Below are 24,728 nucleotides of genomic sequence, written 5' to 3'. Positions count from 1 at the left end.
CCTAACCATATTTTACAACTGCCAACTTCATAACTGGCAGCTGCTTCTGTTGCTGTTATCAGGTGACCATGTTTAGATCCCCATTAGGAGAAGCTTCAACTGCATGCTTATTTAAATCCCTGTTCCCCTTTTCCTTTTTAATAAAAAGGATAGGAAGACAGATTTTTTCTCTCTTTTTTTTCTCTTAGCTGTTTTGCAATCCTATTCTTGAATTACAAAGTTGAGACTGGTCCCTGTTTGGAGACACAGGAATTTATTTTACCATTCTTGTTGACTTATTGTGCAATTCTAAGCACAGAGTTACACTCCCTGAGATCATTGATTTCAGTAGACTTAGGAGTTTATAACTCTGTGTAGGATTGCACTATAACTGTAGAGTTGCTAGATGAGATTCTTCCTTTTCCTGTAGCACAGCATACCGGTAAAAGACAATCCACAGATCTGCTGGTATATTTACCTTATGTAAAAGAACCACTGTGGTGCAGTGGATAAAATGTTAGACTGGATGACCCAGGTTGGTATCCTGGCTCTACCGTACAAGCAATGCCGGGTAGCCTTGGACCTCTCACTCATTCACTCACAGGGTGGTTCTTGTGAGGATAAAATAGATGAGAGGAGAATGATATAAGCCAGTATGAGTCTCCCTTGGAGAGAAAGGTGGGGTATAAATGAAGCAAAATAAATTAGAAAAACAATGTTCCTCCCCCAACAGGAATACTTCAGTAAAACACTCATCCCTTTGTCTTATAATGATGCTTTGCTTGTTCAAAGTCACCAATTCTAACTGCTGTACTAATTTCTTGTCTGTCTTGGGTAAAAAGATTGATAAATAATAATAACACACTTGTAAACTGCTCTCAGTGTGGCATTAAGTTGTCCTGAAGGGTGGTATATAAATCAAATGTTGTTGTTGTTGTTGTTGTTGTTATATGTATTAAATGGTAACGTCTGCATTACTAGGCTGCTGACAGGTTAAAGAACAGGTATCAGAACATCCTCTTAATCAGTGAAAATGAAATTTAAATGTGTATATTACAAAACCTCTATATAAACCATTTTCTGAATGTTTAAGGAAGCATGAGAAATTATAGTTTAATATGGAAACGCTGCTGGCTGTTGGGCTGAAAGGCAGCATTTTCCCTTTCTGTTTTCCTCTGCCACCCAAATGCGAGGTGGTTTGGATTTTTTTGAATGTTTTATTCCCAGTTTTATTTTTTGCAATATATGGTATTTGTATGATCATGAGGAAGAGGATTTCCCAGTATTTTCTAGAGCTGTACCTTGTAGCTGTGCCTGGTCCCATTTTGTGGATTGTTTGAACCACGCAGTGTCAGTCTTGGCTACTAGACATTTCCTTTTTCAGTCTCTGTCGTGATAACGTGGCAGAACTGAAGCAGCCGTCAATGGTCCACGTGTTCTTAATTCTGAAAACTCGCACAAAATATGTCCTTACTGATTACTCAAACTAGTTTGCTTGGTTGAGGTACCAATTTAAAGCTTAAGTAACCTCTGTCTGTATGGGTTCTGTGGGCCTAATAGAACAAAAGAACCAGCAAGACAAATTGGTTTAAAATAAAAAGGTCCTTAACTCAATCTTCCCGCTGCAACAATGGAACAAAACTGATGGAAGCTTACACATAAGTATAGAAGTGAACAGGAAACTGGAACAGGGTCTCTCTAAGTTTAATTAAATAACTGGTTCTTGCTTGCAAAACAGTGTTGAACTAAGCCCCGGTTCCTCAAGTCCACCAACAGGGACAGGATTCTTCTACTTCATTTCTCTGTCAAAAAAGATTCAGTCCCAACAAACTGCAGCCTGAAAAACATAGAAGTCCTTAGTGCAGCAAGAGCCGAGAATTCTATGCATTTCCCCATCAAACAGTTTTTCCCTGTGCCGCTGGCCTCCATTCACAGACTCCACCCCTGCTGGGCTAAACAGATTAGTTCGTAGGGGTGTCAGTGGCAGCCTTAGTTTGGTTGGCTTTGATTTTGCATTTGCCCATACCAGGCATAGACTTTATAAGAACCTTCCCAGGAGTTAGAAGCTTCTTCAGAGGCCCTGCTTCAGGTGTTCAGTTGCATGTTAGGTGACCTCTCTGGTGGTACACCATCTTTGCAGCTGTACCCCTCACTGCAGCTGTACCCCTGAAGTCTGATTGATGCATTTCCAGGCACTGAATGAAAACTTTTTTATTGAATCAGGCCTTTGGCTGTCCTTGCTTTGCTCTGCTGTTGACCCTTTTTAAAGAGTGCATGCATTTGCCATTGTTTATATCTTGCTTTTCTCCTCAACTGGGACTCAAAAGCTGCATAGGACATTGTTCTCCCTCCCACCATTTTCTCACAACAACAGCCCTGAGAGGTAGGCAAGGCTGAGAATATGTGATGGGCACAGGGTCACTCAGCAAACTTCTGTGTTAGAAGTGGGGAGTCAAACCTGGGTCTCCCAGGATCCTAGTTCCACACTTCCTCCACTGTGCTGCTCTGGTGCGTTGCAGTTTTAAGGCTTCAGTGTGTTTTTGTTGGAAGCTGCTTCAAAAGCATAGCACTTGGGCATCAGGATTAAAAATAAGCAAACAGCACTTTCAGTTCCGACCAGAAGGAAGTTCAGGTAAAGAAGATGAGGCCAGCCACTAATCCACAACATTCATTCAACTTTATTCACTGTTCTCAGGTGCCTTTGCAGGAGATGACTGTGAATTCCATGGAGGCAGATGGGCCTCTGGTGAATGCCACGGCAAGACGGCGCTATGCAGGGATCTCTCAAAAGCGTGGAGGGGGAGTCTGTTCGAGTAAGAAATTGAGATGCTCTTAATTTTTGGCACTGTAATATGAGACAGTAAGTCACAAATAATGATCATGCTGTGAGGCACTAATGTGTGCAAATGTTATCTGAGTGGTGGGTTCCTGTAAGTGAATGAATGGTTTTATCTCCTTAGGTGATGGTTTTGAATAAACATGGGGTTGTTACACACAACTGGACAGGTTTGGTTGATCTAGAAGTAGGGTTGCCAGCTGCAATTCTAGGAGAACGCCAATCCCAGCCTGGAGATTGGCAACCCCTTCATACAGAGATAAATTCATATGCATTGATCAGGGTGTGATAGAGGTAGTGAGGGAGTAGACAAACTAGTGATCTTCTCCCTTTCCTGTATTTCTCAGCCAGTGAAAGGATGTCCACAAGGAACTCTGGCTTCATGCTTCCTCCTGAGAGACGTGACATGGCAGGAACTGCTCTGACCGAGGTATGCAAAGCTTCCGGTAGTGCTAAAAGCAAAGGTTTGGGTTCCCTTACAGGCAGAACTCAATTCTCTGCAGGCTGTTCTCGGTGCAGGATTCTGTCCTGGATTATGAAGCATTTCTGGGTGGACTTTCTTTTGCGAGTGTGTTTTTGTTTTGCTCAGTGCAGTGGCATTTGGAAATGGGGGTGTCTGGACCAGAATGTAAATAGTAGTCCTTAACACAAGGGTCCCCAATCTTTTTGAGGCTGCAAGCACATTTGGTATTCTGATTCAGTATGGTGGGCACAGTAATAAAATGGATTTCACATATTGGCTTTTGCAGGAGACGGAAGCAGCCACAAAATGGCTGCCACAAGAGACAAAGCCAGCCACAAAATGGCTGCCACAGCATGCCTTCAGTCACACAGTGAAGACCCTTGTGCTGTGGAAGCAGTTTCTGCCAAAGCATTGTTTTAAAAAATCTTCACAACCAATCAGAAACCATGCTTTGCAAAAGCCTCACCTGGCCCTACCCACTTTCTAAAAATACTTGATGGGAACCAGAAAAAGCGTCGGAGGGCACAGTTGTGCCCGTAGGCACCACGTCAGGAACCCCTGCCTTAAAGGCTATATGTTTTTGTTCCAGCACAAGCTGTCATGAACTAGAACCCACTTCCACAGGTGCATGTGGAAGGCAGATACATAGACATGAAGTTAAAAGGAGTTGTAGGGGCGGGAGTTGTAAACAGCAGGGTCCAAAGGAGCTGCTAAATGTAGGAAGAGCAAAATGAAAGTCAAATTAAGTAAAATTTGAACATAATCAAGAAAAGGAGACCATTTACAGTGGGGTGGATCCTGCCACCCCACTGAGCAAAGTTTGAAGCCTTCCTACAACTTATGTGGCTTTTCAGTAGGGGGACAGCTCTTTGGAGGATGGTTGGATCTGCCCCAGTAGCTGGGGTGGGAGGTTGGATGTGTGTGTCTTCTCAAGAGATTGAATGTATGTAAAAAAGCATATCAGACAACAGTGTAAATGCCTCACCGCCCCACCACCACTCAGCTGTGAGACTCACTGGGTGACATTGGGTCAGTCCCTGCCCCTTTGCCTAGACCTAGCTTGCCTCACAGCGTTCAGGGCTGGCCTGTGAACCAGGGGTGCTGCCCTGAACTCCTTCAAGTTCAGGCTAAAAATATGCTAAGTAAAAACTTAAAACCTATTTAAGCCTCCTTTCCACCCAACTTACAGTTCCCAAGTTGACTAACAATAAAAACATCAAAACAATCTTAAAATATGGGAATGGGGTCAGTAAGAATGAGCGAGAGAGAACAGGAAAGCCTTCATCTACTTGCAGAAGGTGATGATTGAAGGATAGAATAATCTCCCTGGGGAAGGAGGTGTGCAGTTTTGATGTCTCTACTAGGAGTGTGCAAGGCCTGCCTGTTTCGGTAAACCTGATTCGGTTTTAACTGAATCAGGAAACCGTTTTGGTATTCAGGGAATACTGAAACGGCAAGCCGATTCAGTATTTGCGTTTCGGTAACTGAGTTGGCTTTTCGGCTTGATTTGGCCATTTTTTTTCAATGAGAAAACCTTCTCCCGGCTTTCCGGTGGCCAGGGGGGAGCATTTTCTGTCCGAATCAAACCAAAGTTGGTGGGGACCTTCTCCTAACTCTCCTCTAACTACCCTTCAAGTTTCAGAAAGATTGGACTTGGGGGGGCATGTTATCCCCCCCCCAAATAAGGTGCCCCCATCCTCCTATACTCTCCATGGTTCTCTATGGGGAAAAACAAGTCATCTTTCTAGGTGGCGTGTGGTGGCATTTTGCAAGCAAAATGCACCCAACTTTCAGTCCTCCCACCCTCCACCACGTTTCAGGCAGATTCCACTTTGGGGGGCCATTTTATGGCCTCCCAAAGTTGGTGCCCCTATCCACCTCCACTCCACTATTCCCTATGGGCAAAATAAGAGAGGCTTGTCTGGCTAGGGGTGGCATTTTGCATGCAAAATGCCCCCAACCTTCAGGAGCCCATGTCCTCCCACCCGCCACCAAGGCTCAACCAGATCCCACTTTGGGGGGCCATTTTATGCCCCCCCCAAAGATGGTTCTCCTGCCACACCACTTTGTCTTTCTACTGTGGGGAAGACTTCCACACCGCAGATTGGGGCTGCCAATGGCCACAGCCACAGTCTACCTGCACCCAAACTGCCAAATACCACACACACCCTCCCCAAAACCTAACCTCCCCTGTCCTGTGGCCAGCCACTTTCTGTTGATTCCTGTTATGGGAAAATCTTCCACAGCAGGAACCCACGGAATGTGGCATCTATGGCCACAGGCACAGTCCCCCTTTTAAATCCACCCCCACACTGACCCAAAGACACCCTCCCCAACATTCCCACATCGGCCACTACCCCAGGAACAGGCTGGCCAGCCGCCCCCCATTGTTCCCTGTGATTGGAACTTCGAAACTCTCTTTCCCTGGGCAATTATGCACAGCCCAGGGGTGCCACAATGGTGGGCACACTCCTGAGTGCGAGCTTGTCCCTGTGAAAGAGCACCTGAACCACAGACACCCTCCCCCAAATCCCCCCACCACCTACAGAGATGGCTGGTCAGCCAGCCCCATTGTTCCCTATGATGGGAACCGACTGCACAACAAAGAATAAAATACACACACACACTCTCTGAATAAAGTTTAAAAAAAATTATTTTCTCACTTTCAGAGTACAAGTAGGCAAAGCATTGTGACACATTACACCAGCAGTCCCCCACACAGAAAAATAACACAACTCACTTCACATCAGAGAATCACAGAAACACAATTCCTGTCAAAAAACACTTTATTTCTTGAACAGCTGTAGGTTACACAGCAGGGGGGCACACCAAAGGGCATTCCAGCATTCCCCTACACAAAAATAACACAACTCACTTCATATTAGAGAATAACCCAAAACACAATTGCTGTCAAAAACAGTGAAGTAAGGTGTTATTTTGTGTAGTAGACTGCTTTCATGCCCTGTTGTGCCCTCCTACTGTGCAACCTAAAGCAGTTAAAGAAATAAAGTGTTTTTGACAGGAATTGTGTTTCTGTGATTCTCTGATGGAATCTGTCTGAAACTTGGTGGAGCGTGGGAGGACAGGTGGGAGCAGGTCCCCTGAAAGTTGGGTGCATTTTGCTTGCAAAATGCCACCCCAAGCCACCTAGAAAGATGATTTGTTTTTCCCCATAGAGAACCATGGAGAGTGTAGGAGGATGGGGGCACCTTCTTTTGGGGAGGGCATAACATGCCCCCCCAAAGTCCAATCTTTCTGAAACTTGAAGGGTAGTTAGAGGAGAGTTGGGAGAAGGTCCCCACCAAGTTTGGTTTGATTGGGACAGAAAATGCCTCCCCCCACCCCCGGCTCCCAGAAATGGGAGAAGGTTTTCTCATTGTAAACAATGACCAAATCAATTCAGTAATCTCTGATTCGGTATTACCAAAAAAAATTTGGTATTCAGAACCAGTAATACCGAAAAAAACCAAAACAGCCCTGATTTGGTAACTTTAACCTAATCATAAATCCAGAGGAGTTAGCCGTGTTAGTCTGTAGTAGCAAAATCAAAAAGAGTCCAGTAGCACCTTTAAGACTAACCAATTTTATTGTAGCATAAGCTTTCGAGAATCAAGTTCTCTTCGTCAGATGCCTGATCAAAACTGGGGTTTTGATCAGGCATCTGACGAAGAGAACTTGATTCTTGAAAGCTTATGCTACAATAAAATTGGTTAGTCTTAAAGGTGCTACTGGACTCTTTTTGATTTAACCTAATCAGAATACCGAATTGCACACCCCTGGTCTCTACTGAGAAGGCCCTTTAGAACACAGGGCCTTCCCTGCGGGATCAGACCAGTAGTTCATCTGCTCTAGCATTCTGATTCTCAGAGTTGCCAGCCAGTTACTTTGGCAGGCAAACCGCAATGCATAGAGGCCAAGGCCCTCTCTTGATGTTGCCTCCTGGCACTAGGATTCAGAAGTTTACTGCCTCCGAAAGTTGAGGTTCCTTTGAGTCACTGTGGCTAGTAGCCACTAATAGCCTATCTTCCATGAATCTCTTATCCTCTTTTAAAGCCATCTGTGCCTACGTCCTCTGCCAGCAACTTGCACATTTTAATAACTCGTGTAAGAACTATTTCCTTTTGTCTGTCCTGAATCTACTGCTCTTCAGCTTCATTGGAAGCCTTTGAGGGCTAGTTTGGGAGAGGGATGAAAAAGTTCTGACTGTCCACTCTCTACTCCATTCCTAATTTTATAGATCTCTGTCATGTCGCCCTCTCCCTTTAGTCATGTCTCTTCTAAACTGCAATGTCCCAGAGTCTTCAGTCTTTCCTTATAAGAAAGGTGTTCCAACCCCCTAATCTTCTAGGTTGCCCTCTTCTGTACTCTTTCCAGCTCGGCAGTGTCCTTTGTGAGAGAGGGTGACCAGAACTGCACACAGTATTCCAAATGAGGGCGCACCATAGTTCTGTACAGAGGCATTATAATATCGGCAGTTCATTTTCAATCCCCTTCTTAGTAATCCTCGGCATAGTTTGCCTTTTTCACTGCTGCTGCACACTGGATTAACACTTTCATTTTTGTTCTTGGGTCACTGTGAATCCAGTCTCATATGGTTGGGCACTGGAAGCAGAGCCTCTGAAGATGACTGTAGTGGTTGGGTAGGTTTATGTAGGCATAGGTGGTCCTTAGTGTATCTGGCCCCAAACCATAGAGGGTGTTAAAGGTCAATTGAAAGATAAATTGGATGTGTGCCTTAGGCTTGTTTCTGGGGCCTGCTAAATATTTTCTCATTTTTTTCAGGGGCTTGTGAATTTGAGGGAGAGGAATGTAGGTTTGGAGAGAGCTGGGTGGGCTACAGTTAATCTTGATGAAAAGCCTGCAACCTGGGAAATTGCACAAGAGAATTATGGGAGTGTCAGCGCTTCAGGTAAGCCTTTTCTCTTTTGGAAAAGAGGTGTTGTGTTTTGCGAGGGTGGAGGGGTCCTGTGAAGTTGTGGGGAAGGATGGTTCACAGGGCTTTCGTTTCAGAGTAAAAGGCTTAAAAGAAGGAAAGACTTCAGTGCCTGGTGACAGGCTGTCCATACAGGTGGTAAGGGCAGATGAGAACTGCCTTGCTGGATTGGCCCAGAGGTGTTCTGCCACCCTACTTTCGCTTCTGGCTAGATGCAGGCAGGGGATGAAGGGAAGGCCTTTCCCAGTTTTGTGTTGAAAGCAGGGTCATAGAGTGCATGACGGAGGCCTCATTGTCCAACTCCCTGCTAACTGAATTCTGAGAGATACTGCCCCTGTGCCCTGGAGGCTCCTTATAGTTATCATGGCCATCAGTAGACCTTAATTTTCATGGATTTGCTTAATCATTTCTTAAAGCCCTCACTAAGCTATGTAGTGTGAAGATACTTTCTATATTGGTGCTTGTGAATTTTGGTGGAGGACCTCTAAATGTGCAGCTTCCCTCCTGCCTGCTTCAGCTTTAACAAGACAAAGAAGCTTCAAATGGCCCATCTCCATTAGCATAAGCTGGTGGTCTACCATTTTCTGCTCTAGCTGTAGCTTCTGTAAATCATCCAGGGACAGGCCCCTGTACAAAGCCCTGAAGTAATCTAGTAGTCAAAGTTGTGAAGGAAGAGCATTTTTCTTATTGGCCTGCTTGCTTTTTTTTTTTAGTACCAAAAATTGTCAGGTAGGAGTCCATGAATATATTTCCCACTAAAGTAGGGCAAGAATGGACCAGTCTTCTGATCCTTTTTGTGTTTTCTGTTTTTCTGTACCCAAGACGGACTCCTGGTTCCCACACCAGACATCCTCCAACCTGATCAAGAAGGAGGTGTCTTCTCCCATATTACTGAGACTGGAGAAACTATTCTAAGTGTAATTCCAGGTAAGAGTTTGATCCTGAGTATGAGAAGCCATAGACCTCCTCAGCTGCTGGCTTCCCGGTTTCCTAAATGTTACTACCACTAATAGCCTTATGTCTAGGAGTTCCTTCTTTCAGGGGCTAGATACCTAGAGGCCCAGTCTGGGTGTGCATGGCAGGTAGAGGCAAGGTCAGAAGGCAGGAGGCTTCTTCTAGTCTGTTCTTTGCACCTCTGGCTGGACTCAAGAATCTGTATGCATGCTGTCACGTATGGGGAACCCCTGAAGCTACAGGCCAGAGCAATCTTGGGTGGTAGAAGTTTCTAGACAGTGGAGTGACTCTTCCCCAGTGGCTTATAAATGCCCAGGAAGTCCTGTAGTATCCACAATTGCACAGAGGTAACTGTATTAGTCCATTGCAACCAAAAAATGAACAGGAGTCTTAGGGCACCTTCAAGGCACATGTGCTTGTAAGTTAGAACCTGCTCCAGGTGCCATGAGTTTATCCTCCTTTTTTACATAGGTTTTTCATACCCCCTACATGATTTGAGGTGGACTTTTTCTTCCAAATCTACATAAAAAGGAGATTTGTTAAAGGTACCACAGGAATTCTGTTAATTTAGTAGTGTTTGGCTCTGCCACTATAGTCAGTACTGTGCTGTGTTCACCCCTCATCCAAGCTTGTTTCTTCTCTTCATGCTTGGGGAGGATTACATACTCTAAACGGGGCCCCCAACTTTTTTGAGCCTGTGGGCACCTTTGGAATTCTGAGAGGGAGTGGTGAGCACTACTCAAAATGGTTGTCGCTAGAGGTGAAGCCAAACCCAAAATGGCTGCTATTGAAGCTGTGGAAAAGTTTCGTTTAAATAAGGGCAGCCAGTAACAACGGCCTTGCCCGCTTTCTGAAAAGCTTGGCAAATGCCAAGGGAAGTAGCGGTGGGCACAACTTCAGGAACCCTGGTGTGAAACAATGCAATCAAATAGCGCGAGACATCCAACGTTCACTTTATTTTCATTGTCCCTAATTTTTGTAGCAATCAAGGCAAAAAAGGGAAGGGGGCGGGATTTCCAAAAGTAGAAGGCAAGTTAGTAAGAACAAGATACTACATACAACAAACGCGCTAATAAACTACGATCCTGCTCCTTTCGTATGTTCTCCATGTCCCCCAAAGTGCCTGTTGAGTCTCTGCATCGCCATTCTTATCTGCCTCTCTAAATTTTCTGCCTTGATGTCTATGAAAAGCAGTTTGCAGTAACTGCATGAGCTGGGCCCAGCTGTGCTCCCATAACCTCACAGGGTAAAATGGAAGTGGAGAGAACCATGTAGAACACTCTCAAGCACCTTGAAAGGAAGGGCAGCAGAAAACTGTTGCATCTAATATGTCCTCCTCCCTCTACTGGGCTCTTCTTGGTGTATAGCTGCTGCCCAGCTTTGTATTGCCCCATCAGGGAATGCAGCAGCTCTTACGGGCCCTTGCAGTATAGATTCACGAAGAACTTTGGTGGTGGTGGTGGTGGAGAAGAACTCAGTGCCCAAGGAGTGCATAAGAAGAACCCTCCTGGATCAGACCCAGCAGTCCATCTAGTCCAGCATCCCGTTTCACGTAGTGGCCAACCCATTGCCCTAGAGGGCCAGCAGGCAGTCTGTCGAAGCCAAGTCCCCCTCCATGTCACTTCCTAACATTGGGTATAAGAGGTTGACTGTCTCTGAATTTGGAGGTTCCCTTACCTCACCATAGCTGATAGCCATAGATGGACCTCTCCCATCATGAATCTGTTTAATCCCCTTTTAAACCTGTCTATGCCTGTCGCCATCACTGTGTCCTCTGGCACCGAATTCTGCAATTACTCATTGAGTAAAGCAGGCCTATTTTTGAGCTTGCAGGCACCTTTGGAATTCTGACACAGTGCAATGGGCACAGTCACAAAAGGGCTGCTTCAGTTTGCTTTCAGTCACACTGTGAAGATCCTTGTGCTGTGATGGCAGCTACTGCTAAATCAATGTTTTTACAGATCTGCAGCCACACACGCCTGGCTGGGCAAAACCCCCACCCATCTTCTAAAAACACTTTATGGGTTCCAGGAAAGCTGTTGGCAGATGCCATGTTGGGACACTTGCAGTATTACTTTTTGTCTGTCTTATAACAATGCCCATCAATTTCCTCCTTCCTTTAGCAAGGATGACCTTAGACACCTTCTAAGTTGGGGAGGGATTGGGGATTGCCCCCCATAGTTGCAGCATCCTTAGGTTTTAAAGGCAGTAGTAGCATAACCACAGGGAAGAAATACCTCTAGTATCTGACATAGGAAGGGGCCAACTGCTTAATGTATTAATTCAATCCTTGGGAAGAATGGTGACCTGAGGGTGTGGAATCTGTTCTAGAAGCTTCCAAGATCTCAGTCCAGCTTCCTGTCCTGAAGTGACTTTTTTTTTACTTGCTCCTTCCACCAGGATGCAGAATTCTGAGCGAGATCAAAATAGAAAATTTCAAGGAGGAAGATGTGGAGGCAGAATACTCGTTTGAGGCGTTAACGGAAGAATTCCTAGAGGCTATTCCCACAATTCCTGACACTTTTGAAGACAGTCCCAGGAGGAAGTTGCGCCCAAGGGGACCTCAAGGCAGGAAGCAGGAAGGGACCACACAGCAAGGAACATCCATGAAGCTCCGGAAAAAAGCCACGCCAGTAGCAACCAAAACCATGCAAGTAACAAACAGAAAGCTGAAGGAGAAAAAACACAAGTGTGCCAAGTGTGGGCATCGTACCTGTTACTTGTCAGATATGCTGAGACACATGAAGAGCCACAATGGGAAAAGGCCCCACAGGTGTAACATCTGTGGGAAGACCTTTATACACATTTCCTCTTTGGAGACTCACCAGAAGATTCACAAGCCTGTCGGCAGACTCAGACTTATGAAGAAAAAACCGGGTAGGAAACCCTCTATCCATAAAGCAAAAGGGACCCATCTGTGTTCCAGGTGTGGGAAGAGAGTGACCACACTGGCTGCCCTTGTTTTGCATATGAAAGTCCATGTAAAGGAAGGACCTTTCCAATGCCAGGAGTGTGGCAAAAGCTTCAACTGGATGTCCAGCCTTTGTAGACACCGTAGAATTCGTGGTTGTGGCAGAAATTGTAAGAGGCAGAGAAGGCGTGGAGGTAGGTATGACTGTGGACAGCCTGGTCGCTGCTTAACCCATTTTTATGTTTTGCAGAAAATGTATTGTCGAAGGCTTTCACGGCCGGAGAACGATGGTTGTTGGGGGTTTTCCGGGCTGTATTGCCGTGGTCTTGGCATTGTAGTTCCTGACGTTTCGCCAGCAGCTGTGGCTGGCATCTTCAGAGGTGTAGCACCAAAAGATAGAGATCTCTCAGTGTCACAGTGTGAAAAAGATGTAGGTCATTTTTATCTACTCAGGAGGGGTGGGGTTGAGCTGAGTCATTCTGTAAGAGTTTCCCAGGGTGTGGAATGCTAATGGCGGGAGGCTTCACTGAATCCTGAGGAGGTTCTTTTGCATATGGATTGGTGCTTGATGTGCTAATCTTCTCTGCAGGGCTATTGTCGGGTGTGGAGTGTTTTGTTGGCCTGGTGTTTTTCAGAACTGGAGTCCATGCTCTGTTCATTCTTAAGGTTTCTTCTTTCCTGTTGAAGTTTTGCTTATGCTTGTGAATTTCAATGGCTTCCCTGTGCAGTCTGACAAAGTAGTTGGAAGTGTTGTCCAGTATTTTGGTGTCCTGGAATAAGATACTGTGCCCTGTTTGAGTTAGGCTATGTTCAGCCACTGCTGATTTTTCAGGCTGTCCAAGTCTGCAGTGTCTTTCATGTTCTTTTATTCTTGTCTGGATGCTACGCTTTGTGGTCCCGATGTAAACTTGTCCACAGCTGCAGGGTATACGGTATACTCCTGCAGAGGTGAGGGGGTCTCTGCTGTCTTTTGCTGATCGTAGCATCTGTTGTATTTTTCGGGTGGGTCTGAATACTGCTTGAAGGTTATGCTTTTCCATAAGCTTTCCCATCTGATCAGTAATTCCTTTGATATATGGCAAAAACACTTTTCCTGTAGGTGACTGTTTTTCCTTGGATGGGGTGGCCATGGGGAGCCCACTCAGCCCAGTTATAGCAAACTTCTACATGGAACATTTTGAAAAAACAGCTCTAGAATCAGCACCCCACAAACCCAGTGTATGGTTCCGGTTTGTGGATGATACATTCATCATTTGGAGCCATGGGGAGGAAGAATTGAGGGAGTTTTTGAATCATCTCAACAACATCCACCTGAACATACAATTCACAATGGAGAAAGAAAGTGAGGGAAAACTCTCATTCCTGGATACCTTGGTCATCCGCAAAGCAAACTTTCAGTTAGGTCACAAGGTCTACAGGAAACCAACTCACACTGATCGTTACTTACACAAAAACTCCAATCACCACCCCCGACAGAAAAGAGGCATAATGAAAACATTAGTGGATCGTGCAAGACGGATATGTGAGCCGCGCTTTCTCAATGAGGAAATTAATCATCTAAACCACGCACTTCAGGCAAATGGCTACTCCAGAAATGAAATCCGAAGAGCAATCAAACCCAGGATGAATCAAACACCAAGGAAAAACAGTCACCTACAGGAAAAGTGTTTTTGCCATATATCAAAGGAATTACTGATCAGATGGGAAAGCTTATGGAAAAGCATAACCTTCAAGCAGTATTCAGACCCACCCGAAAAATACAACAGATGCTACGATCAGCAAAAGACAGCAGAGACCCCCTCACCTCTGCAGGAGTATACCGTATACCCTGCAGCTGTGGACAAGTTTACATCGGGACCACAAAGCGTAGCATCCAGACAAGAATAAAAGAACATGAAAGACACTGCAGACTTGGACAGCCTGAAAAATCAGCAGTGGCTGAACATAGCCTAACTCAAACAGGGCACAGTATCTTATTCCAGGACACCAAAATACTGGACAACACTTCCAACTACTTTGTCAGACTGCACAGGGAAGCCATTGAAATTCACAAGCATAAGCAAAACTTCAACAGGAAAGAAGAAACCTTAAGAATGAACAGAGCATGGACTCCAGTTCTGAAAAACACCAGGCCAACAAAACACTCCACACCCGACAATAGCCCTGCAGAGAAGATTAGCACATCAAGCACCAATCCATATGCAAAAGAACCTCCTCAGGATTCAGTGAAGCCTCCCGCCATTAGCATTCCACACCCTGGGAAACTCTTACAGAATGACTCAGCTCAACCCCACCCCTTCCTGAGTAGATACAAATGACCTACATCTTTTTCACACTGTGACACTGAGAGATCTCTATCTTTTGGTGCTACACCTCTGAAGATGCCAGCCACAGCTGCTGGCGAAACGTCAGGAACTACAATGCCAAGACCACGGCAATACAGCCCGGAAAACCCCCAACAACCATTTTGCAGAAAATCTCATTCTCTGACGTTCCTTTTGTAAGATGCAATTAGAAGAATTGATCATTATCAGGAGTAGCTATGAACAAGTAGAAACAAAAAGTTAAGTATTATGTTAATGGATTGAAATGAGCCCAATAGTCCACAGAGGCCAATAGTCCACAGAGAAGTATCCAGAATCTTTCAGTGATAGAGCATTGACTTGGCATTCAGAAAGTTGCAGATTCTATCCTTGCTATCTCCAGTTCTTTAATTACTTAGTGTATTTATATTCTGCTTTTCTTCGATAGGGGATGGGATAACCAAAGTGTCCAACAGTGTGTGTGCAAAGTGCAATCAAGTCGCAGCCAATTTATGGTGACTTCATAGGCTTTTCAGTGCAAGAGACTTCAGAGGTGGTTTGCTATTGCATAGTGACCCTGGTCTTCCTTGGTGATCTCCCATCCAAGTACTAACCAGGGCTGCCCCTGCTTAGCTTCTGAGAGCTGTGGCTAACAATATACAAAGCTAGAAGACGAGCCAAACAAGAAAGGGCTCTCACCTCATATACCTGTATCCAGAAAGGAGAACAAACTCAAGTAGTAGTATTCAGCTGCTTCTGAGTAGCAGGATCTAAGTGATGGTGAAAGACCTCCCACCAGAAATCCTGGAAAGCCACTGCTAGGCAGAGGATACAGTACTAACTTGAATAAACTAAGGATCTATTTTGGTGGAAGGTGTGTGCGCACGCGCACGCGCATGGAAGAAATCGCAACCCAAAGCCTGGTAAAATAAAAAACCTGTTCTCGTTTCCTTCCTTATTTTATTTATATTCAGTGATCTGTGTTACAGGGGTGCCAACCCACTCAAGGTGTTTTTGTGTGCTAAGTGTGCACATCAGTCCATGTCTGGGACTTCTGTGATAGCTAGTTTTCTCTTCTGCTCTGTGAAGGGAGCAGCATACGTTTCAATACCCTGAAAAAGACGTGTTGTTTTCCAAGAAATGAGAAATACCCAGAATTGTGGGAGGGAGGAGGAGGTTCAGGCTGGTGTTTTCGACACTGAATTATTGCTCTTCATGTGGAAGGGCCACTACCATGAGCCACGACCAGCCTCAGCCTAACCTGCCTGACAGGGAGGAGAAGAAAATAAGGATACAACTGTTTTTAGATGAAGCATGTTTTTTGTTTTTTAATCTTGTGATGGCCTGTGGCTAATGACCATAAATCTACTGACTGCTTGATGTAATGACAGGATTTTAAAAAGAAATGCGAGGGGTAAATTGTGATTTTTTATTTTTTTTTGGCCTTGTGTCCATTCTGGCTGCAGACCTGTTTAGTGGAATTAATTCACATATTGAGATGCTGCTTAGCAAGTGTTGAGCAAACAAGTAATAAACTTGCCGGTGTGAACCTCTGGTCGCCACGCAGGCTTGCCGCTTCCAGCTTGTAGGGAAAGAAGAGCTGGGGGGAGTGGCTCATAAATCTCTCTCTGCTGGATCAGACCAGCGGTCTGTCTAGTTGGTCATCCTGTTGCCGTGGTGAGTTAGATGCCCCTGGAAGGCCCGCAAGCAGAGCCCAGAGACTCAAACCTCCCTCAGTGGTTTCTCCCTGCACTGATGTTCAGAGAGCGGAACCACAAGTGACAAAAGGCACAGGTTGGACACTTGCCAGCTTCCCTCAAGTTTTGGCGGGAAATGTAGGCAGCTTGGCGGAATGTTGGACAAGTGACAGTTGAAAAGTCCATCGGACAGCAGTCGGAGAGCCAAGCTGCGAGACCAGGATGCCTACATTTCCCATCAAAACTTGAGGGAAGCTGACAAGTGTCCAATCTGTGCCTTTTGCCACTTGTAGTTCCGCTCAGAGTTACTTCCTCTGAATGGGGAAGTTCCATTGAATCATTGTGGCTAACAGTGGTTGGTTGATCTCGACCTTTCATGAATTCATCTTCCATCCCTAAATTATCTCTTACCGCAGCCGTTGAAGAGATCAGACGTGTTTCTCCTTATCCGGAAAGGACTGAATCGAAAGATGGGATTGCGACATTGCTAGGAAAATCGTCAGGCATCAGTTCACAGACTCGCGAGGTAACCGTCACTTCAAGGCTGCGTCCAAGGAAGCCTCAGGGGAGTGTCCTGGAATCATCTGGGGCAGGAACTGGGTTGAAATCCTCCGAAGTCCAAGACAAGAGGAAGCACGCGTGCCCTGAATGCGGGCGAAGATCTGAAAAGCTATCGGATCTTATCCGACACATGAGGATCCACACAGGGGAAAAACCCTATGAGTGCCCGAACTGTGAGAGGACTTTCAGATGGTCGTCGAACTTCTTCCAGCACCAGAGAAAATGTTGCACGAAGAGATCCGCTTCCAATACTCCTCTCACGGAACACCGGGTAACACATGCAGGTGCGTAAGGAGGACGGGCGGGCACTTGGCCTCACGCATTAGGTCTGCAGTATTTCAGTCTCTTAGATCAATTAAATGAGTACCTCCTAATGTGCGGGGCAGCAGATATTAAAACAATAAAATTAAAATGTTAAAACATTAAAAAGCTAAAATTAAAATGAGGGCGGATGGGTTTTGCATAGCGTTGCCTTTTTTTTACTTACATCTTGTGGCATGGGGAAAACGGAGTTGGCCTTTATCTGCATAGCTCAGCCCCTTTATTTGCATTACCGTAGCCTGGCTGTGGGTCTCCTGGTATGACTTTCTAGAGTCATGATATGCAGTTGCTTGGGAGTGATCCGCGGCACTTCAGAGCACTATTTCCCCCCTGGCACCGGCCCCGTCTTCCAGGAAAGAGGGCAGTATCTTTAGAAATTGAGATTATTTCATCATCATTATGGGCTCAAGATAAATCTTTTAACAGCTTTATTTTTAATACAAAAGACGGTTTGTCTGTTTCAGGTGGGTAGCCATGTGTCTGCAATGGCAGAACAAAGTCAAAGTACAGTAGCACCTTAAAAACCAACAAGTTGTCTATATGTGAAGGTTATGTAGATGTAGGTGTTCTATGTATGCACTTTACTCCAGTTTTATTCTAGCCCTGTAGGAGAAGGGGTGGTTAGAAGCTGTTTCCGTGCTTCCCGCAATGTGTTTTGTTTAATGCGCTATCGTTCCGTGGGCATCCCTTCTCAGCCAGAGTAAAAAACTTGCAGGGAACATTTAACATAGAGAAGATCCAATCAAAGAGAAACATCCAGTCCAAGAGTTCTGGAGAACCAAAAAGCTTGCTCACAGTTTTGCGTCCTAATTCTAACTCGCAAGCCCTTTTCCCTCCAATGAGATACCAAAAGGCTGGCTAAAGCTCAGTACTAATGGGAGGAGACTGAACTGTATGCTCTGGTAATTGGCAGGTGCTGTTAGTTGGAGTGGTGTGCAGGTCATGCCGGAAGTCATGCGGGTATTATGCTTGATGATGATGATTGCAAATGTGGCTCACTATAATCCAGACAGTGAATATTGCTGCTTTAGAGACTGAGAGAAACTTGGGCATTATTAATTTAAAAACATATAGGGTGAAGAACAGTTCAGAAACCTTTTAAGTGATTGCATGTTTCTGCTCTCACTTGGAACACATTTGCTGATGCAGGTGCCACTCACTTCTTGAGTGGCAGCTCTTGTATTCTTACCTCCGAAGCTTCAGTATCTTCAGAAAATGAGTTTCCAGTTCTTGAGAATTGGATTTCTTGCTCTAGAATGCTGAATGGACAATCCAGTCACACACAAACACACACACATCATACACCCCTTCTCTCATTGGCTTGTAGAGTTCTTATGGCCGTTTACCATCCCCTGCAGGTGATGAGGAACTGTGTAAAGTGAAGCAGGAAGAGATCAAGTTAGAAGATGAGTTTGGGACATCGCCAGACGAAGCCTTTGGTGCCGTTTCTCCTGAGGATTGCATGGTTAGGTCCACATCAAGGCCACAGACTGATGAGCATCAAGGTGGGGGACAGGGCGAATCTGTCCCACGCAGCAGGGGTTCCTTTTCTACAGGCTATTCAAAAAAGGAGCACCCATGCCAACAATGCGGTCGCAAGTTCCAAAGCTTATCAGCAATGCTTTACCATACAAGAATCCATACTCGTGAGAAACCTTATGAATGCTTCAGTTGCGGGAAACTGTTCCGGTGGGCATCAAACCTTTCCAAGCACCAGAAAAGCAACAACTGCATCCCAAAGGAGCCTGCTCCTACCCCTGTTCTGGCAGAATGTGATGTAATACTGGAAGGTGGGTGTGTACTGGGATAGTCCACTGACTTCTCCCCTCACCCCTGAGTCCTATTTGGCAGGAGTAAATGTTCTGTGCTTTCTTGTAACAACATAAGGCAGAAACATAAGCATTTGTGGTCAAGAATTGTGGTTTGTGTTCTCTTCTTTGCATGCAGTTAAATGTGTGCTGATTTGCACACTGCCTTTGAAGTTTCAGTTCAGTGCCTCTCTTTTTTCCAAGCCTCATTTCTGAGGGACTCGTGGGATTGGATGGCATAGGATGTATCCGCTAACTGTACTGGCTTCCTATAGATCACTCAAGTTGCAGAGGTGGGAATCTGGAGAACACTTAACCTTTTCTTTTAGCTTTTACAGCTTCAAGGATATACTTGAAAAAATGTAAATGAGCTGTCAGAAATTTTAAAAATGCTGATAAATACCAACTTTGTAGAGGTCAGGTTAGCACGTTTCTTCCCTTCCTTTCAGAGGAAGGTGCATACTACATATTATACCTCTTAAAAACCGTCGTGGGTGAAAAAGCAGCTTATGCAAAAGTCTAAGTCAGCCATCAACCTCCTTCTCCAAGAGGGGCCATGGCTCAGTGGTAGTGAATCTGCTTGGTATGCAGAAGGTTCCCAGGGTCGATCCTTGGCTATCTCTGGTTAAAAGGATCAGGTGGGAGTAATATGAAAGATCTTCCCCTGAGACCCTGGAGAGCTGCTGCCTGTCTGAGTAGGCAATACAGTCCTTGATCAAATGATGGTCTGACTCAATATAAGGCAGCTACCTGTGTCTGTACCTGAGGAAATGCCACATACCTGAATTATTTCTGTATCCTTGCAGATGAAGAAGAGTTAATTCACATCCTGGAGAGGAATTCTCAGAAGAGAAGGGTGAAATCGGAAGACCTGCTTGGGGCATTGCCAGAAGAATCCCCAGATGTTGCTTCACAGAGTACTAAGGAGTATAAGATCAGGACCGCATCGAAGCTGCGTCCAAGGCTGCATGCTGTGAAGCAGCAGAGTCTGAAAATGGCTGCGGTTGTGAAGAGCAGCAGATACAGCCGAATAGAGAGAAAACACCAGTGCTCTGTATGCGACCACAGAACCTATTACTTGTCCGATTTGATTAGACACATGAGAGTCCACACAAGAGAGAAGCCCTACAAGTGTTTTGGATGTGGTAAAACCTTCTCACAGAACTCGGGCCTTCTTTTTCACCAGAGAAGCCAGTTGTGTGTCGCTGGTCCTAGTGGGAGGAAAAGCCATGCGAAGAGTGTCACAAGCCACAAAGGAGAGATCAGTCCCAGAGGCGGGAAAACATCTCATAAATTAGCAGGCCTTGTTAAGCGCAGGCGACGTGGAGGGGACAAGCCCTTCAAATGCCTCGAATGCGGGCAAGGGTTTACGTTTAGTTCAAACCTCTCCAGGCACCGGAAACTCCACCTGAGTAAAACATCACGTGTGGGGCGTAAACAAATGGATACAGGTTGGTATGCTGTTGAATGCTGAAATGGATGCTTGACTCCCTTTTCCCACCCTCCAAAATGTTGATGGCTTTTGAAGCCTGCCACTAGTATCTTCTTAGGGTTTTTTTCCCCCCTACCCCACGGGATTTTGGGGGGCCATACACTGAAGAAGGCCTCAGACTGGGTGGGAAAGGAATGCTCCTCCTCTTCCTCCTCCTTCCTGGCGAATATATCTTGGACACTGGCTTAATGCTGCCAGCTGCTCCTCCAAAGACAGATGAGGAAATCCTGAAGATCGCCGTTCCTCCTGTCCAGACTCGCCATACCCAAGTTGCCAGTCACTGTGTCATGTGATTGGAGCGATCTCAGGCGAGAGAGGCTGTGGCTCAGTGACAGAGCATCTGCTTGGAATCCACAAGGTCCCAGGTTCAATCCACGGCATCTCCAGTCACAAAAGACCAGGCAGTAGGTGATGCAGAAGACCTGCATCTACTCTAGAGAGCAGCTGCCAGTCTGAGGAGACAGGACTGAGCTTGATGGACCAGTGGTCTGAGTCAGTTCAAGGCAGCTTCCTGGGAGGCTCTGTTCTTTGCAGAGATGGTTGGTTGGCTCCCACTGCAGCAGTCAGTGTCTGGTGCTGTGGAAGAGCCAGCAGTTGTAGGTTGGACCCCAGCTAGTGTTTCCAAGGACATAAGGATTTCTGCTTGCTGAGCATGGATTTTTCTGTGGGAGCCAGAGATACTCACCTCACCCATAGAAATCCGTTCCCGGAATGCACTGAAACAAGGTTTCTGGTGGTATTTTGGGTTCCAGTGGGAGGGGGAAGAGGCAGGGAAATCACACTTCAGAAAGACTAGTCAGTTTGTTTGGTCCCCCCACATCCATCACAAATCTGTCACTTTTCTTCAAGGACCATGGTAGGTGGCCATTGTAAGTGAGACTTTAAACATGCACCTTAAGTTGAACTCCAGTAACAAATTAAATGTTACCTTTTTTATGAGTCCGTCACGGAACCCACTTGCGCTTGCCATAGCTGCACAGTAGCTGCAGGGAATGACGTCTTTTAAAAAAGGAGCGCCTGGATGGGCTCAGAACTCCACTGTGAGGGAAGGGGCGGCTCTTTCCCACCAAGCCATTTTCCACCATGAAAACAGTGGGGAGGGGAGTTACTTCCTTATTTTTGCTGTTCCATGTGCACAGAATGCTCCACATGGAGCAGCAGAAACTGGTAAATATCTCCCCCCACACACACACTAATGTTTTTGTGCAGTAAAATGGCTGGGGGGGGGGCAGGAGCCATCCCTCCCTGCCCAGTGGCACTCCAAGACCATTTGGGCTCTGCCTTTTTCAAGAAGTCCTTCCCTGCATCTTCTGTATAGCTACAGGGGAACACAAGTTGGCTCTGTAGTGAACTTTTTAAAAAGGCAACATTTAGTTTGACTTGGACTGGTAACTGAACTAGCCTTGCGATAACCATAGCATGGATCCGGGTGGCCAGATTGGTCATGGTAGGGGACCATCTTCTGGGCTGAATGAAGATAGAAGAATGATTTTTATTTTATTTTTTGTAACTGCGTTAACTGGCTTCTCCAGCAGTTGGGCTGGATCCAGTGTAAAAGCTGGCGTGGTGTAATGGTCAGAGTGTCAAACTAAGGCCTGAGAGACCAAGGTCCGAGTCCCTGTTCTGCCATGGAAATGTGCTGGCTGTCCTCAGGTCAGTCGTATGCATGTGGCCTAACCTACTGCACTGGGTTGTTGTGAAGATAAAACGGAGGAGAGGGAAGCCGTGTAAGCCACACTGGATCTCCAGTGGGGAGAAAGGCAAGGTATAAATGAATAAGTAAATAACACCCCCCCCCCCATGCTCCTGATTGAATCAGGAAGTGTCAGCGGAATCCCGTTAGTGAGATGCTGGGCTAGGTGGGTTTTTTTTTTAAAGTCTGATACAGCAGCTGGGCTACTTTTATCCCTCTCATCTGATGCCTGGATTCAGAATCTTGAAAATATGAATTTGTTTTATCTTAAAAGCTATTTAGGCCACCAAGATAAAACTGGGGGGGGGGCGGGGGGCCAGGGAAAAGTAGAACATTCTGGTATCAGGAAGCAAAGAGTAGCCCTGCCTCTTCCAGCTTATTCCTGCCATGTAGCATGATAAGCTGTCCCAATGTTTAGGCTTTGCCTGATAAAACCCCAGTTTCTCAAGGGGTGGGGGACCTTTCAGGGATTAGAGGTCAGTGTGGCATGATTGTTAGTGTTGGGCTAGGATCTGGAAGCACTAGGTTGGAACCCCTGCTCTGCCATGGAAGGTTGCTGTGTGACCTTAAGCTAGTTAATATATTGTCGAAGGCTTTCATGGCCGGAGAACGATGGTTGTTGTGGGTTTTCCGGGCTGTATTGCTGTGGTCTTGGCATTGTAGTTCCTGACGTTTCACCAGCAGCTGTGGCTGGCGTCTTCAGAGGTGTAGCACTGAGAGATCTCTGTCTTTTGGTGTTACACCTCTGAAGATGCCAGCCACAGCTGCTGGCGAAACGTCAGGAACTACACTGCCAAGACCACGGCAATACAGCCCGGAAAACCCACAACAACCATCCTAGTTAATATACTTTCAGCCTAGCCTACCTTACAAGGCTGTTGTGGGGATAAATGGAGGAGAGGAGAATTGGGTCCCCACTGGAGAGAAAGATGGAGTATAAATAAAATATAGAGACCCAGTTGATTCGCCACTTCCTTTGTTTCTGATAATTTCCTTGACTGCAGAGGAATCTCATGTGTGGACTCTTTCTCTGTCCCTTCAGGTAGCAGTAAGCCAAATAACATGACGATGGACAATTCTTCGCAAGGAAGAGCCACTCTGAAAAAAATGCGCAGAACTTCGGAAATAACCCACGGGGTTGCTTCAGTGACCGTGGTGATTAATGACGGAGGGTGGAAATCCAAGAGCCCTCCCTGTAAGAAAGTGGTGAAAGGGCAGAAAAAGCCCCTTGGCGATAAACCAGCTGTGAAGGGAGCAGCGCAAGCAGGAAGATTCTTGTATTCCAAAAGTGGGATGGCGTATCACTACAAATCTGGACTTGTGACCAGTAAGAAGACCCGTGCAAAAAGCCGTTACCAGTGTAAAGTGTGCAGAAGATCCTTTGCATTAAAACATGTCCTTGCTGTTCATGAAAATAGCCACACGAAGCCATATGAGTGCTCTGAATGTGGGAGGCGCTTCTGCTTTAAGACTACGTTGCAGAGTCATCAGAAAACGCATACTGGAGTGAAATCCTATCAGTGCCCCGAGTGCGAGAAATCCTTCACTGAAAAAGATTCCTTGATCGTGCACCTGAAATCTCACGGCTCTTCCTGCATGTATGAATGTGCGCAGTGTGGTGTGCAGTTCAGTGAGCTGGACCAGCTGTTCAGACACCAGAAAAGCCACGCAGGAGAGCAAGCTTACTAGTGCGGGGAGTGTGGTCAGGGCTTTGGGCAGAGAGGTCTTTGGATTAGACACCAGCAAAAACATACAGGGAAGAAGTAATACGAGCAAGCACAGAGGCCCAGGGAAAGGTAGAAAGATGTTTGCATGTGTGTAATACTGCCTCTGTATCCCTGTTCACTTCTGACCTCATGCAGTTTCCCAAACTTATGCGGGCACTTCCGTATTCTAACTGTTAACCAGCACTTCAGCAGTCCTGCCTGCTTGATTCTCGGGTAAACTCTTCTGCCAAGAGTATAGAGTCCCATCTGTCCCTTGTTCTCATGTGTTGACAGGTTGTTGGGTTTGGTTTTTCTTCATCCTCTCAGAGAGAGTTCCTAAAGATTCTGTAACATCTTGGCAGCTGTGTTAATAGCTGGGGAGGGCTTCTTTCAGTCAGCGGAAGCCACAGTTCTTAACCGTTAATAGGGAGATAACAAACACCACAGCCTACATTTACCTCAGTTTCATCGCCACCGCTTTATCCAGGAGGGAATATACATATGTGCATACAATACTTTTTGCATCTGCTTTAAGTTCTAATACCACAGCTATGGTAAGAGCCCTAAGACATTACCCAGACTTGGCTTTCTCTTAATGCTGAGATCTTCGTCAGGAGGAAGATTTCGTAAACATTTGAGAATTCATTGGGAGGGGAAAGCCCTGTTAATAGTCAGGGTGGGGCACTTCATCCGATCTCAAAGGAAGAGTTGTATCTCGGACCAGACGCTTCTGGACAGCAACTGATAAGACACCACTGAATCCATTTGGAAGAAGAAGCTTATGGATCTCTTTAATACTTTTCTCTGGCATGTGGATTCTCTTCCCAGACACATGATGCTTCCCCATGCCCGTCCTTCAGGGAGGATGCATCGGCACACTTTGTTAAAACTGTGAAAAAAGTCTGATCCGTTCTTGCAACCATTTTGCTTCAAGATGATGGTGATTTGAAAGAGGGGCCTCTCTTCCACATTCTTCTCCCCTACCCTCTGAAGAGCTCAGGTTGCCATACATGGTTCTCCATCCATTTTTTCCCCTCACAACAGCCCCTCTGGGTTAGGCTGAGACTGACT

At 45.9% G+C, this 24,728-nt stretch overlaps 1 protein-coding gene across 5 annotated transcripts in view; it reads left to right on the top strand.

The window, feature by feature from the left end:
* Positions 1–24,728, top strand: part of LOC129327122 (zinc finger protein 184-like) — a 42,253-nt gene extending 17,525 nt beyond the window's left edge. For all 5 annotated transcript variants that reach the window (XM_054975570.1, XM_054975569.1, XM_054975568.1 and 2 more), the window contains exons 3-11: positions 2,675–2,792; positions 3,163–3,245; positions 8,061–8,187; positions 9,034–9,138; positions 11,566–12,270; positions 16,493–16,921; positions 18,317–18,748; positions 19,573–20,217; positions 22,994–24,728. In XM_054975570.1, the coding sequence (XP_054831545.1) occupies positions 2,675–2,792; positions 3,163–3,245; positions 8,061–8,187; positions 9,034–9,138; positions 11,566–12,270; positions 16,493–16,921; positions 18,317–18,748; positions 19,573–20,217; positions 22,994–23,640 (3,291 nt within the window). In that variant the 3' untranslated portion in view covers positions 23,641–24,728. The remainder of the gene's footprint in view (positions 1–2,674; positions 2,793–3,162; positions 3,246–8,060; positions 8,188–9,033; positions 9,139–11,565; positions 12,271–16,492; positions 16,922–18,316; positions 18,749–19,572; positions 20,218–22,993) is intronic.

Source organism: Eublepharis macularius, chromosome 4 (assembly GCF_028583425.1).
Source record: "Eublepharis macularius isolate TG4126 chromosome 4, MPM_Emac_v1.0, whole genome shotgun sequence".
Taxonomy (NCBI): Eukaryota; Metazoa; Chordata; class Lepidosauria; order Squamata; family Eublepharidae; genus Eublepharis; species Eublepharis macularius.
The sequence above is the reverse complement of the archived record's forward strand: the minus strand, read 5'-3'. Positions and strand labels throughout refer to the sequence as shown.